The 16,559-nt window shown below is 40.0% G+C and overlaps 1 protein-coding gene across 1 annotated transcript in view; it reads left to right on the top strand.

Moving 5' to 3' along the window:
* LOC126186284 (uncharacterized) overlaps positions 1-16,559 on the top strand; it is a 283,858-nt gene that overhangs the window by 189,450 nt on the left and 77,849 nt on the right. Inside the window, exons 10-12 of the mRNA XM_049928197.1 lie at positions 8,224-8,371; positions 9,083-9,367; positions 16,327-16,515. Coding sequence (XP_049784154.1) covers positions 8,224-8,371; positions 9,083-9,367; positions 16,327-16,515 — 622 coding nt within the window. The remainder of the gene's footprint in view (positions 1-8,223; positions 8,372-9,082; positions 9,368-16,326; positions 16,516-16,559) is intronic.

Raw genomic sequence — 16,559 nt, forward strand, 5'->3', positions numbered from 1 at the left:
GAGTGAGATGGGATAGTGGAGGTTGAGCACAGAATGATTACAGGATCAAAGAGTGTGTTTCAAAAACTATTCCCATCTACATCATTGAGAGAAGCTGGTGTGTGAGCAGGTTCCATATGGTATGGTCGTGAAGCAACCGGTGAAATTGAGTGTCGCTCATTCAGTTCGATGGCTGGTCTGTTGTAAGACTTCCAAAATTCACTGCAGAAGTTACAGTAGAGCCACATAATTATAGTTGGTTTCACTGCTGGCCCTTCCACTGACAGGGTAGGATAGGATAGGATATGCCTGTGACAGGACTGGAGTAGGGTAGCTGCATTGGATAGATCCTGTACCTCCACAGGAGCACAACCCATGTGGCAAGGGGTTGGGTGCAGGTGTGGCATAAGGGGCAATGTGGATGTGGCAAATAAAAACTTTGTACACAAAGTTTGAGGGATTAAGCCTCCTTTATGGGTGCCACCTATTCTTTCACAGTGAACTTCTGATTCTCAGATAGCACTAATCCATGTCCCCCACTAACTTGATACAGAAACAAATCTCTGTTCGTAGACATCTGTGCAGCACCTAAGATCCCAGCTCAAAATACTGCCTCTATGCAACCCAAACTACTGACACACTCTCTCTTGAATTGGAACCCTTACCCTCCGGCATCTGGATTACTGATCCAGCCAGTGTTCTCAAATATTTTCCATTACACTTAAAGCTTACTCTCACTTCAGCAATACCAATCCTTCCCCCAGAAACCCTCTTATCTGCCCTTCATAGTGCCCAGGCCCTACCTTGCTGACCTTTTCCATCAGCCAATTTGCCCAAAACGTGCTGTCAGCATCTCACAAAATCCAGAACCCAAATAAAAGCAAAACACTGTTGTCAGCCTGTGTACTAAAAATCTAAATTCATAAAAATTTGTTTACCCAAAGACCTAACTTTCAGCCCCATACCCAAATTTAATCATGCAGATTTTCTCAAGGACCTACTATTTTTCTCCAAATCCCTGCAGTGGAAACACTTTTTTTGCCACCAACCAAGGCCAACCAAACTCCAACATTGAATTTGCCCACTCCAAGATAACACTTTTCAACCATGACCCTCCCCCACTCCCATCTCATCATCCCTGGTTACCTGCCAGGAATTCCACAACTCCAACTTGGCCCCACCCTACTTTCCTATGTTACTTCCCAATAACACAAACATCTCAACACAGGATATAACAGGCACCCACAAACTTAAGACTGACCTCAGTTAGATTCCCAAATTACCTTAGATTACCAAATTACCTTAGATTACCAAATTACCTGGTTGACATTCATTGATGATATCCTAATGATCTAGCCCCAGGCCCAGTACACACTGTTCTCATTCCTCTATAGAGTCAGCACTGTCCCTCGCACCCACTTAACCTGGTCCTACTCAGACCAGCATGGCATCTTTCTGGGTGTTAACTTCTACATATCCACTGGCTCCATATAAACATCTGTCAATATCAATCCCAATGACTATCAAGAGTACCTGCATTTTAATATTTTCCATCCCTTCCACACTATACTCCTACACAGTCTGGCTACCCATGGTTGCCCAATCTTCATGCCTGGAAATAAGGAAAACCTTACCCACGAACATTCCCACCCTTACCTATGTGCTATTCTGCCATTCATCCTGTCTACGAAATATCAGTCCATCCTTATGCCACAGCATCTTACAGCCATTGCATCCAACTCTAGTCTGCCACAGGCAAATCCTATTCAGTGAGAGTGAGGGGTACCTCTGAAAATAGCTCCATCACACACCACCCCTGCAGTAACTTCTACACAGCATTGTATGTGAGTATGACCACCAACCAGTTGTTGATCCAAATAGACAACCCAGTGGTAGAATAGGCTTCATTGGCTGCTTCACAGCCTGTGCCATCTCGATCCTTACCTCCAATACTAGCATATCAGACTTACATAGATGGAAATTGTCCTTGCAACACATAATTTGATCCTGTAAGACTACTGGACTCAATCTTCACTAGCCTCTGTCCCAAACCTGTCTCTACCCCATCTTGCAAGACCCCAAATTCACTCATCCTGCACTCAACCCTCTTCTGTACAGTCTCCTTCAATGTATTCCGTATCTTCCTCTCCCATTCCAATCCTCCATATATTTGTGCACTGCACACAACTCCCTCTGTCCCCACCAGAGCAGGCTCACCTGTGCATTATCTTACCCTGTGCGCTTGTTGCCTCTCCCTCCAAGCCATCAGGCAGGGTCCCCCAATACTCCTTCCTTCTCCTTGTGTTTAATATATTACAGTTGCATATAATTTGTTATGTTAATGATGGATTTCCAGTACATCTTACAATTTCTTGATTATATATAATCACTATGAACAACACACTTTATTATTCTAATGCTGGGGATGTTAATAATTGGCAATCATTTGTCACTTGTGTAAGTTTTATGGAGTTCATCATTGGAATTAAATAACTAACTGGACAAGAGATTAACATCGTAGACATGTAACCAATTACAAAATTATGCATACCATTTCTTCTTATGGTAGCAGTTGCTGGTGTGCACCTGTGAAATCAGTCAATTATTGCAGTTACTGTGGCTTGGTGCCTTCATATATTGTGATAGTAGGCTGTCGATAAATGTTTGTGACACTTGTTGCTAGAGAAATTCCCAGTTTGATGATTGCCTTGTAAAGTTCAACCTGCTGACCAGAAGGTGCTTTAGCTCTGCTGCTTATGAGGGGGTGATCTTTGCAATGTTGAGAGGTTAAAAATTTGTTTTTGTGAAGATGTGTATGATAGCTCCTGTGTTCATTTTGCATTCTTAAGATTGATATCATCCTCAGAGTTTTAACTGTGAGTACTATGTTCTTTCAGGAATGCATTGTTGAATCTGTGCAAAGTGTAACGTCTTGTCATCTGAGAGGGTACTGACAATTGGTATAAATTATCAAAAATGCTTCTTTAGTTGTAGTGGCTATGATGTCTGTGGAATTTGATATACTGATAAATTAGTTCTTATACATTGATGAGGTAATGGTATGGTTTAAAGTTCCAGGATTGATATTCTAGTTTTTTAAGGGCACCCTGCAAATTTGTTGTCAGAATATCATTGATATTATGCAAGACTGTTTTGCTGCTAGAACCTCAGCCTTAAAGCAACTCATTTCAGATGGAAACTTGTACATAGCTCAGGTTCCCATAGTAGGACAGAAGTATACAAATCCTGTTCTTTACATGGGTGAGTGATATCTGTCAGTGTACTTTGGGATAGTTGTCAGGCACTCCATCAAGATGTGCTATGTGATATTTAGTTTCTTGATGATGGTAGTGAAGAAGTGTCTCGACTGATACCTTACATATGGTTTCTAGTTGACAGTTTCATACCCGGATCTGAAAATCTGAGGTGTCACATAATTCAGTATGAGTGGACTGATATATCGTAGTTGACTGTAATCATAAGCTAATAAAATTAGTAAAAAACTGTCTTGTCACATGGTCAGTTATTAAAAATATGACTGGTGTCGACCTCTTAGTAGTAGGTCCTCTGCAGATAATGCACGATCCAGCTGATGGTAGTGATGCTTGGAACAGCTGTGCTGACCCACGTCACAAAACTTTTGCAGCTGGGGTTAGCACAGCTATTCCAAGCAGCATCATCATCGTTGGACAGGTAGTGCATTATCTGAAGATGGCCTACTGCAAGATGCAGAAACCATTTGTGTTTTTAATAAATAACTGTGCAGTCAAGGTTGTATTTTACTAATTTTACTTACATGACAAATCACTGTTAAACTCCAATAATGTTGTCTAAAATTATGGAGGCTGATAGATGCTTTTCTTTGCCACACAGTGTATCCAAGGCCCTGATAATTTCTTCGAATAATCAAATTCTTTGCTGCTTTGCGAAGTATAAATTTTCGAGCTAATAGAAGCCTATGAATTTTCAACAGCATGAGTAGTTATCTTTACTTCTTCCTTGATGTGCTGTGTGAAAAATTTTAGTGGATGTAGTACTCGTGAAGTTTGTGAAAATGCTTTGCGAGTTGTCCTTTTCAGTACATGCGTATTTCTCAAAAATATGTCACTATCAAATAATATTAAAAACTTAAAATCTACGAGTAGACACTTCTCAACATCAGAATTATTTACTTATAACTTGTTCTTGCAAAAGAAGTGGATTCCATAGTTCTTTTACAAAGTTCTTCATAAATTCTTCACTGCGATAGGAGCAATTGTTTTGTATCCTTATGAATTGTGATGTCACCCATAATTGCTTCTCCTTTGAATACAGTATTGACAAACAAACCTCCAGTAAGCCATGGGCAGCCACGTAGCGCCATCATATACCAACTTATTCATAGGCTACAGAGGAACAATTCCTACTACAGAGAATTGCAAATCTCTCACCCGGTTGAGATTTGTTAACGACATCTTCGTGTTCTGGATACAGGGTGAAGGCATGCTATCCACATTCCTCCAGAACCTCAGCACCTTCTCTCCCATTCCTTTCACCCGGTCCTGAGTGCAAGAAGTCACCTTCCTTGATAATGACAGTCACCTCACATTGGCTCTGTCAGGAAATTCATCTACATCATACCTACCAGCCAGGAATAATACCTCAATTTTTAAAGCTGCTACCCTATCCTGTTCCTGCACTTGCAGTGACAAGCAGTCCCTCTCCAAATTTGCAGATGATATTGCTGAGGCCTGTATTGACTGAAAGTACCCTTACCAACTGATCAGTCACAAAGCAGTGCCCTCTTAATGACTGTCAGTACCACTCACGACTGGAGCAACTGAATCATGTTCTCCACCCAGTTTTCGACTACTTCTCGTCACGTACAGAAATGAAAATTATACTCACCACTATCCTTTCCATCCCTCCCACTGTTGTAGTCTACCACCCACCCAGCCTACTCAGCATCCTTGTGTGTCCCTATTCTACCCGTGCTTGTGACATCTTGCCCCATTGCTCATGTCCCTATAAAAGACATATAGAGCAAGACCTGTCCCATATGTCTGGACACTACCACCCACTGCAGTCCTGTCACAGGCATTTTCTACAGTATTAAAGGCAAGGCCATCTGCAAAAGCAGCCAAGTAATCTACCAACTTAGCTGCAGCCACTGTGCGGCATTATATTTGCGCATGACAACTGACAAGCTTTCTTTCTGTCAAACTGTGGCCAAAAGACAACTGCATCACCTCGTTGCTGTGTGTGTCATGCAGCACAGTGTGATTGACTTCAGTGACTGCTTCACAGGCCATGCTACGTGAATTCTTCCCCCCAATATCAGCTTTTCTGAATTGCCCTGTAGGGAACTCTCCCTGCAACATATCCTTTGTTCCTGTAATCATCCTGGTCTCAACCTTACTAGTCCTTGTTTGTCACATGCTTCTATCCCCTTTCCTGCTTCCACTCCAGCCTTACACTCATTTTCTGTGCCCCCAATACACCTGCTATAATCCTTTCCCTTTCTCTTTCTCTGCTTATCCCCTTCCCCAGCACAGCCTCCCAGTGCTGCATCTAGGGGGTTGCTATCCTGTCATTGCCGCCACCATGCGGTATCCATGGTCACACAGGTAGCACTACTGCATCTTCTCCCACACTTACCCAGCTATCCCTTGCTCTCTCTCTCTCTCTCTCTCTCTCTCTCTCTCTCTCTCTCTCTCTCTCTCTGTTGCACCTTTCTGTATCCTTGCTACCCACCCAAGCCAAGAATGGTATTGACCCAGTGGTGCCACAGTGCCCAAAGACGACAGTGGCTATGTGTGTTTATAAATGTGTGTACATATGTTTCTTCATCTGATAAAGGACTGTGTCTGATAGCTACACCTACTTGGTGAGTAGCAATCTGTTCTAATCCATATTGTTATTCTATATATATATCTTTTAACTCTAATTGTGTGTGGCAGTGATGTACTCGTACATCAAGTAGCAGATGCCTGAAAAACATTATAAATGTTGCGTCCAACAGACCAAATGAGGAAAATATTTTAGACTTATTATGCACGTTTCAAAATGGTTGACAATGTGATGCAGTAAATAAGATGGGAGGCATATATTTAGTGAAGCAATATGGAATGGCATTTTTTTTATTATAAGGCTGATGTGTAAAGTTTATTTTAAATTCTGTATACTTACATTTAGATGTATAGTTTTTTAATATTCATTGGTCTGTAAAATTTAAGGACAAGAGTAATTTAAACGTGATGCATCACTCTAACATAGATCCATGAAACTTGAACCATACATAGGACATGTTACAGATAACTGAAAGAAATACACAATGAGATGAATGGATAATACTTACACTGAAGTCACCATTATTTATAATGGTCCATGGGATGTTACAAAAGATGGGGTATGGTTCTTAACACTTGGGAGACAAATACTGAGCATAGCTTGGGCCGTAACTTTTTGTTACAAAGACCACACTGGAGTATAGGTTGGGCCACGATTTTCTCAATGCATGAGCAATCTGTCTCTCGAATACTGGATTCACTGCATACGAGAACAGTTCACAAGCGTCTCGCTACCTGTCCCTTGACTGGTACTGCCTTTTATGTCTAGAATTATTTCTAAAGAAACATTAGCGAATATAACAGTTGCTGTCGCGAATGGTTGAGATAATATGACCACATTGACTTAATTTCATACATGTGCTCATTAGGTTTCACAATTTTTTTAATTCTGCTGCAAATCACATCTGTTGAATGAGCAAGAAATATTGGAAACATCTTTTTCTTGGGAGGGTAACTATATTTTCTTAGCACATGCTATTCTAATCAGTAACATACATGTCAGTAACACTTTAAATAATGGCATCAATGGTTGGTTTCATAGGCCCAATATCCTTATAAGCGGCTGGTCTCCAAAGTGTTAATAGGATGCACGATCACCACGGCCAGCAATGCATGCCCTGTACTGCGCTACCGTACTAGCCACAAGCTGCCATCCCCCCACCAGTGCAGTTGACAACTGCTGTGTGGTCGTTCGTGCATGTGGATTTGCTGCAGTAAGTCTCCCCACAGCATCACACTTGTGCTCGGTGGGATTTAAGTCAGGGGAATGGGCAGGCCAATCCTTTTGCTGAATATCCTGTCATTCCAAGAGCTGCTCCACCTGTGCTATTCAATGTGGTCGCACGCAGTCATCCGTAAAAGTCAAGTCAGGACTGAATTCACCCTGAAAAGACACACATGGGGAAGAAGTACAGTTGTCACAATAATGTTGACCAGTGAGTTTACCCTCTTCAGAAATTTTCCCTCACAACATTATGCCTCTCCACATTGTAACGCCTGAAACACCAAAATGATGGACAATGTTCCTTGGTGTATATTATATTCCTACCTGTCACCATATGAGAGAATAGCCAGAATCACTACTTGGACTGAATCTGCTCTCACCTGAAAAGCACACACACTATCATTCCTCATTGGTTCAGTCCCTATGCTCACGGCACCGTCACAAATGGGACTGCTGCTGTGCAGGTGTCAGTGGGACACAAGTCCTGATTGTGGGACAAAGAGACCAACGCCATGCAGTTTCCATAGCACTGTGGAGTATGAGAATGCATGCCTTGCTGTCATGTTAAATGTGGCTGCAATTGCACCTGCTGTTTGATGTGGGTCCCTTCTTGCCTTTTATACAATTTAGCAGTCATCTGCTTCAGTAGTTGACCATGTTTGACTACCTCCTCTCCTTCAGGCATCAGTGCTTGTTGTTTGGAACACTCCCCATCCATGTGAAACAATGCTGTGAGTAAAACCAAACTTCTGGACTACAGTCATCACATTTCAGCCTTCTTCCAGTTTACCAACAATTTTTCCCCATGTGAAGTCATCCAAATATTGTCTCCAGGCCATGTTGTAATGAACAACAGCCACCACAGTGCACCGTAACCACTCAGTGATTGGCACAAGCTGTCTTTTATGAATCCTTCAACTGCTTTGTGTTGTCGGGCTAGCCCCATTTGGCACAATAGTCATACTGACATCGTGCCATGTGATGTCTAACTTTTTGTGCACAACTGGAAAACCTGTGGCAAAATGCTCCCACACTTTGATTCCCCACCACTACCCAACCAAGTAGTTTGTATGTTATATTACTTCGCCTATCTTGACTTTGTTTTGCAGAGCACTGTAGTTTGTGCAATGTATTTTACATGTTATTGATTCAAGGAGTCTAAAAGAAAATATAACTGAAAATAATCCACAGCCCAGAGAAGAAGGTACCTCCTGCAGTCAAACCAAGGACCCCATCACCAACATCTGTTGATATGAAGCCAAGCAAGCCAGAACCAATGGATATCAGCCCAACACCTGAGACGAAATTGCTGAAGGAAACTGCACATCCAGTTCTTAGTGTGAGTGATAAGCAACCTGAGATAAAATCATAATAACTTTTGCAATTACTGCAAATCTAATCAGAATTGAATTCATATTTTCAACAATAATCCACAGTTAATTGATGCTTCTTGTTTCTGTTATGCTCTGCAATGTTAGACCTGACACAGGTGTAACTAATTTCACAAAAAGACCGATATAATTTTTCTGATTCTTGAAACAAAGATATTAATTTGCTACATAGAATGCAGAAGTCACCCGCAAAGAAAGAGGAGAACTGTGACCTAAAATTAAGACATTTATCCACATTGTATGGTTTGGTGATTATTTAAGTAATCTTAAGCAATAATCGATAGAAACTCATTTAGAGGAGGCTCAAAGCTGTTTGGATATTTCTCTTGAGAATTGAGGTATAAAACTTAAAATATCACTTAATCCTTTGAGCTCCCTGAAGTCAGTCATCTTCATGATGTAGATGAATACTTGTTAAGTAATATCAATAATATGATGCATAAATTTGAAACAAAAGGAACACTGATCTCTTCTCATACCAATAGTTTTCCTCTTTAATTGAGGGAGCTCTATATGATCGTAAGCTTTTTAACATTCAGACAACTGAATAATTCATGTTGACAGGGTCAAATAGAATTAAACTCACATGCTTATATTCTACTTATATTCTAAATACAAATACTCCTTCAATTTACTATGTTTTTACTATGTTTTTGCAGGCTGACTTCACAAAGCTTCCACCTGTACCGTCACTAGTGATGCAACTGCCCCCAATATGGTCTCAACCACCACCTCCTGGCACTCTACCGGTGCTTGATACTCAGGTACTGCCACCACCTCCTCGCCCTCTACCAGTGCGTGGTACTCAAGCACTACCGTATGGTGTGCAACAACTCCCAGCAGCCACTACTACACAGCATCCATTGCCACTTCAGAGTCAGCAGCAGCAGCAGCAGCAGCAGCAGATGCACAACAGTTTCACATATTCGCATCCACAAGTACAGGTAATGCTTGAGACTTAGAAGCAAGAATGTTGCCACTAAGCATTAATACGATTGTGGTTCTTTCGTATTTTCATGTCATTTGGAATCTGATAAGAGACCAGAATCAAAATTCGATTGTTCCTTGAAGCAATGATTTCCACCATTGTATGAATTATTATATTCAATTTCAGAGTCTAATTTTCTCCTTAATTCTCAGTAGTGGTTGTTCTGTAGTAGTATTAACTCAGTATATAATACCGTTCTGGTGTTCAGTAAGTATTCCATTACAGTTTCTGTAATAATAGAACCTTTCCTACAGATGTTCATATGAGATTTGTTGGTCAGTTTATAAGGCTCTGTAGTAGAATGTAAAACGTAGTCATGCTGGATACTGTAACTAACTTACAGTAGTAAAGTATAAAATTAATTCATAGCAGAAATGTTATCTGACGCATGCGTAATAAGAGTTTGATTCTATATGTCTCGCGCATGCACCCCACCCTCTGTGAGGCAGACCGCAAAGCCCTCACAGTCCACAGTCTCTAATCACACAATGAGGCCCATACAATGGGCTTAAAGTGAATTTGCTACAGCTTGTTTAATAGAAGTGACAAAACCTTATGGTTATGCATCAAGTTTTATAAAGTTGACTTAGGACATGGCTTGTTTTAGGCAAACATTTATATTATAGAATGAGATTTTCACTCTGCAGCGGAGTGTGCGCTGATATGAAACTTCCTGGCAGATTAAAACTGTGTGCCCGACCGAGACTCGAACTCGGGACCTTTGCCTTTTGCAGGCAAGCGCTCTACCATCTGAGCTACCGAAGCACGACTCACGCCCGGTACTCACAGCTTTACTTCTGCCAGTATCTCGACTCCTACCTTCCAAACTTTACAGAAGCTCTCCTGCGAAACTTGCAGAACTAGCACTCCTGAAAGAAAGGATATTGCGGAGACATGGCTTAGCCACAGCCTGGGGGAGGTTTCCAGAATGAGTTTGGGAGGTAGGAGACAAGATACTGGCAGAAGTAAAGCTGTGAGTACTGGGCGTGAGTCGTGCTTCGGTAGCTCAAGATGGTAGAGCGCTTGCCTGCGAAAGGCAAAGGTCCCGAGTTCGAGTCTCGGTCGGGCACACAGTTTTAATCTGCCAGGAAGTTTCATATCAGCGCACACTCCACTGCAGAGTGAAAATCTCATTCTGGAAATCTCCCCCAGGCTGTGGCTAAGCCATGTCTCCACAATATCCTTTCTTTCAGGAGTGCTAGTTCTGCAAGTTTCGCAGGAGAGCTTCTGTAAAGTTTGGAAGGTAGGAGACGAGATACTGGCAGAAGTAAAGCTGTGAGTACAGGGCGTGAGTCGTGCTTGGGTAGCTCAGATGGTAGAGCGCTTGCCCGCGAAAGGCAAAGGTCCCGAGTTCGAGTCTCGGTCAGGCACACAGTTTTAATCTGCCAGGAAGTTTCATTTAAATTATATTTTATGTAAGTACTACACGTTGCATCCTGTAGGATGACCATATCTAATATAATTTACTAGCACATTATAATATTAACTTTTTGCAGGTTCTGAAGAAGACATTATTACTAACATTGAAACCTAGGTAAACGATAAAGTTAATTTGCAACTGTTGGCTGTATATTCTTATATAAACAATATCAGTTGCTGTCGCTGCATAAAAATGTTAAAAATTATGAAGTTCAGTAAGTCCATTCCAAACCAGTACATGATAAATCTGTTCAAGAGTTGGTTGCAATAATATGAAAACACACCAATCTGGAAACATATTTTATCCAGTCTCCGTACTGCACTCATGTTGTATTTTTCTTACACTGTGATATTTCTGCAGTTCTGAATTACCAGTACATCATTGATCATTCTGTTTTATTGATCTATCTTCTTGTTTTAAAAGTTTACTTCCACCAAAGGCACATATCACTCCAATCCTTGTGCTTTTATGTAGGACAGTTGCAAAACTTATCAGGGATTATATAAGAAAGAAAAAATACGAGACTCATTGAATGAGATGTGAGCTGCTTAACCCATAGAGCGCTGTGGCCATTTTAACTTTTTGACACGTTCCCTGTACATAATTTCTGTAGACTATTATGTTCACTGTTACTTTCCCACAGCACTATAAATGTGGTTGTATATACAGTCCTCATCATTATTCTGTTTAATGGAAGCAGATTGTATTTCAGTATTGTTAAAAGAAATGCTATATTGTCATACCTATACAGAAAATATTGTGTACAAAGTGACTTCAAAAAGTAAGTTACATGACATTATGGCAGGCCAAGTTACTTTCACTGACTGCTGCAACACATTTCAAAGTGACAAAGGTACCTGAAACTGTTTTACAAATTTTCACCAAATCTCCGTAAAAAGCTGTCAGAACATTGTACTAATTGTTTAATTCCTCTACAACAGAAATCTGCTCCATGCTTACAGAGACATTCAATAATGTCCTCACTGTTGGAAAACCTCTTTCCCCCTACATGTTCTTTCTGCTTGCCAAAAAGAGGGAAATCACATGGTGCAAGATCTGGAAACACAGATCAGCATCAACAATGCCTATGCAGCCTTGTTCAAATTACTTGCACCTTTTCACTGTTGCTTGATGTGACATAGCATTTGGTCCATATGCTGCCAGAATTGCACTGTGAATCCATCTGCAGTTTATATGTGACATCTACAAGAATTTTACTGTCACGTGTGCTGCTTCAACTTTGAAGTATGTTTCCAGTTGTGCCATCATTTCAGTCACTCTTTGTGGTACACCAGTTATCTGTATTGTAACCAGCCTGTGCCTGCAGAATGCTGGAACAAATATTCTCTTCTGACAATATGCCACTTTTGTTGCTCAATGGGCTTAAAGTGTGGGGTGATGTATGTAATTTACTGTCTGAATTCACTATGCTAGTTGGTGGGAACAACAGTAAGGTCATTTGGGGACAGAACACACTGTTAGTAACACGTTTAATTGGAAAACGTTATTTTTTCCCATTTAGTCTTGCATTTTGTAATTCAGCTTCAGCGTACAAATCTTTTCAAGATAATTCAAAAATTGATATTTGTCTTGTTTCAGAGAAAAGACCTGGTTCTATTTGTAGTTGCTTATTTGCCATTTGTCAAACTAAGATCTAAAAGTTCCAAATAAAAATAGTCACAAATTTTACAAAGAAGAATTTCAGCTCATATATGAATAAAAAAATTAATAACTATTGCAAAGTCTGTGAAAAAAGGAACAGTGTTTTTATTCTTTTCAGTAGTAATGATAATGGCCTTCAGTATTCGCGACCAGCTGGGCACCCAGCAGTGGCACTGGTATCCGACAGTATTTGTGGTCGAGGTTATCGTTGGTAGATGGCTCTGTTGTTGCTTCAGCTCTGAAGTTTGCAGTGTAAAGTACATGTAATATAACATGACAGTCTTAATTAATACACATAAGGAGATACAAATATGTCCTCTACACAGCTCTTCATAAAAAAAACACACTTATTTGACAACTGATGTTCAGATGGGTACAGGAAAAAAAAAGAAACGGAAAAGAAAAAAATCTGTGAACCCTAGACCAAAATGGTCTCTCACGTTGCCTTCCCCATTCCCAGTTTCAAAATGTCAAGTTACGCCATTACCCATACAGTAAAATAATTATCATTATGCAATGAATACTGATGTCCTCAACAAAGAGGTGTACTCAGCTAAAAGATATGGACGAGACTTGTTACTGGAGGAGCATTTCTTCTCTTTGCTCTCATAACTTGTAACATCCATTGCCTCAAATTTTTTTCCCTGGGAGTAATATCTTTTATCCTGGAACTTCTACCAAACTCTTTCAACAGTCACTTCCTCTGGTGCATTGTAATTCACCAATTTGCCAAACCAAAATGTAGATGAGTGGTTACCAGTCCCTTATTTTATATATTTTCCATCCAGGAATTTCCATTATTGTTATAGACCTACCATTGATAATTATAAGTTGATTGTCATGTGTTAGTAAAGCTTTGTCCTAGGCCATCTGTATCCATGTTCCCTCCAGTTTGAGCTGTGAGCATTGATATCGCCACTCAGCACCGGAGTGGTTCCAGCTGCAACTAGCGTGTGTTCCATTCTGTTTCCCTTATCATGCATTTGATGAAGAATATCCAGGTAGCACTGCAAAAATCTTCTGTAATCTAATTTTTACTACTGCTGATTGTAACCTTGCAATGAATGAGTTATCTGCACTTCTAAGAGTGAAACATCTCCTTTTTCATCAGGTTTATCTGGCCAGCTGACAGAGAATCCTCTAAGGTTGATATCTCTCACTAGTTTGAACCACCTTCCAGAAATGCAAGCTGCAGAAATATGTTGCATTTCGAATTTCCTTAGTGGGCTTTTTCCGTTGCTTACAGCTGATTGAACAATCTTGAATATCACCAACCAAAATAATGCATACAGTTCTGGTGCTTAACTCTGTGATGTCCAATTCTTCTCTGGTAAAGAACTGCCCCCTGATCGCTAATATCAGGCTGTGGTTGTTATCTATTAGTTGACTGCTGGTACCATTTGCTACAAAGTCACAGGAATGACCTCAAGGGCAATAGTTATAATAGTGATTTATCTTTGTAGGCCTTCTGATGCATCCTGAAGGGGGGGGGGGGGGGGGGGCACAGTGTTCAGACATCTTGGGACTATAAACTGCTAAAACCTACTAAGCTGTCTGTTGAATGGTCTCCAAATTGAAATTTTTCTCTCTTGAATCAGATTGTCATTTGTTACTGACTGTGTTACTCACTTCTGGGATGTGATTTAACTAAAAAGCCCTCTCTCTACATGTTTCTTTGAGGTGGGGGGGGGGGGGGGGGGGGCTGATCTTGAAGCATCAGTGGAAAAACAGGAGTGCTCATGCTAATGACTAGATTGATAAAGTGAAGGGAATGAATTGATGAATTGTAAATCTGTATCATGAATGTATCTTACTGAGCAGAAGAATTTTATACATGTCCATGGTTGTTGTCAACCTGAGCAGCTCCTGCCATACCTGTGTAAGTATTTTCACAAAGTGTGACAGTGGCATCTTTGATATGTTGTTGAATATAGCAGACTTGTTCTCTGTATGCTTCTTAATTGGAGCAGGGCAGTTCTTATCCACAGTGAGTTGGTTTTTCCGCAATGCAAACACTTTAAAAGAGCAGCTACTTAGCTGGCTGGCAGATGTCTTCTGCCATACTTGCTGCTCCACATGTGGCTTTGGCTCTGGTTACTTAGATGCTAGAATTTGAGGTATTTATAAAATTATTAAACAGGGCGACTACCTGGCTGCAACATGCATCTAGTTCTATGCACATAAAGTGCTTGGGAATCAGCAGTGAATCGAGTGTTAGATAATGTGTTTATAGTTTAATAGGAGTTGGTTTCCATTCGCTGAAAATTTCATTGATGAATGTCTCCACATTAATTACTTTAGCAGACAAGACAGGTTTGGAAAATATTTCCTGCTTGTTAAATTCTAAAGCTACTCACTGAATAATTCCTTAATGTAAGTCATATGAAAGCTGCTTAACTGTGCTTAATCACTGACTGGTTTGAGTGTATTTGTTACTTCCACCTTCGTCCTATTTTTCTATGACAGAAGTATTATTAATAATGTTGCCTTTAGTTTTAGGATGAGCCAAGTGTATTATTTTTTCAACTTACAGTGCATATATTTCACAAACAATGTCCACTTTACGGTCAATAAAAAGATAAAATGGTTTTCAACTAAAGTATATTTGATAATTTTTAACTAAAGCATATCTTTAATGAGAGGTCTTACTAACAGCAGTACTGTCATTTTTCCCTTCAGTTTATATCAACTTCTTCTGAGGGAAAACACCGTCTGCTGTATTTTTAGCTAGACTTTGATGTAGCAACTTTTTTCTCACTGCTGAACTTCCGTGTTGACTATGTCCTTACAAATACCATTCACAGTATAAAGCCATTGCACCTCCTGCAGTTATAGTACCTTGATAATGTCCATACTGAGAGAGACAGGAGCATCATATCCTTGACAGTGCAAGCTGCTGCTGATGTGGAACACAGAGTGCATGGGCAACAGCACGTACTTAAGAGTGCTTCAGCAACTCGATGGATGAGCTACACTACACTATGTGAGCAAGGGATTGTTCGCTACACGAGGAGAAAATAGTTCAGGAACTAGCCACGTTTAAGTGAAATGGGTCTATAAAATATGAGCAGATGTTTGTTTATAGTTTCTTTCTCCTTGATGAAACTTTATTTCATCAAAGGTAATTTATTAGATTAGTAAAAGGTGTGGGCAATAATGGGATTTGTGAACTGTTACAAATTCCATTTCATCCACTTATCAACACATTGGCAAATGTGTGTGTAGGAACATTACTTAAGTGCAAGATCATAGTTTTTGCACACCATTCCTGGACACTTATGCTTCATCTTACTATGTCCGGTAATATTATGTAATAAGAGCTGCTAACTGTTTTACTCTTTTCTAAATATCAAATGATGATCCTATGCAAACCTGAAAAAGCAGTATGTTTTACTTTTCCCTGTGACAAAATAGCCTTTGCTCCTTTTTTGTGCTTTTTCATCCTCACTAATCGATTGTTGGCCTGCAGTTTTCTCTCTTCATGTAGTCATATAGCAATGCTAGCAGCCCTAATTATGATTATGTTTCAACTTCTCTAAACACCATTTGAAATGTCTTCCCTTAAGTGTTTACTGTATTTACATAACGTGTGACAACAGTAACATTGGATTGCTGCTGTCAAACTACTTAATTTTGCATCTATTAGAAGGGTTTGTTCAAAATTACTAAAAAAAAATCAGACTTATCAGTACTTAGGGAACAAAACAAAATTTTCTGCCACTCTGTATAGACCGTACTGTTCATTAAAATGTGCAATGTTTTGTTGTTGTTGTTGATTTTTTTTTATGTTTCCACATTATCGTTGTCTTGCTAAATCTTGACTTCTGTTTCAGGGCATATATCAAAATGGGTCACCTGGTTTTATTTTACCTAACTATTCTCAGAATAACAGTCAAAACAATTATCAGCAGCTGCCTTTGTATGGTCAATCCAGACCTGCCATTGGATGTCAGACTTTTACAACATTTCCACAGGTTCCATCTAATTCTTGTAATCCAGTGGGTCATTCTACTCAATTCCAGGTCAGTATACAACTTCATCTGAAGTTCCCTTACATTTGTTAAGA

The sequence above is a fragment of the Schistocerca cancellata genome, chromosome 1 (assembly GCF_023864275.1).
Source record: "Schistocerca cancellata isolate TAMUIC-IGC-003103 chromosome 1, iqSchCanc2.1, whole genome shotgun sequence".
NCBI lineage: Eukaryota > Metazoa > Arthropoda > Insecta > Orthoptera > Acrididae > Schistocerca > Schistocerca cancellata.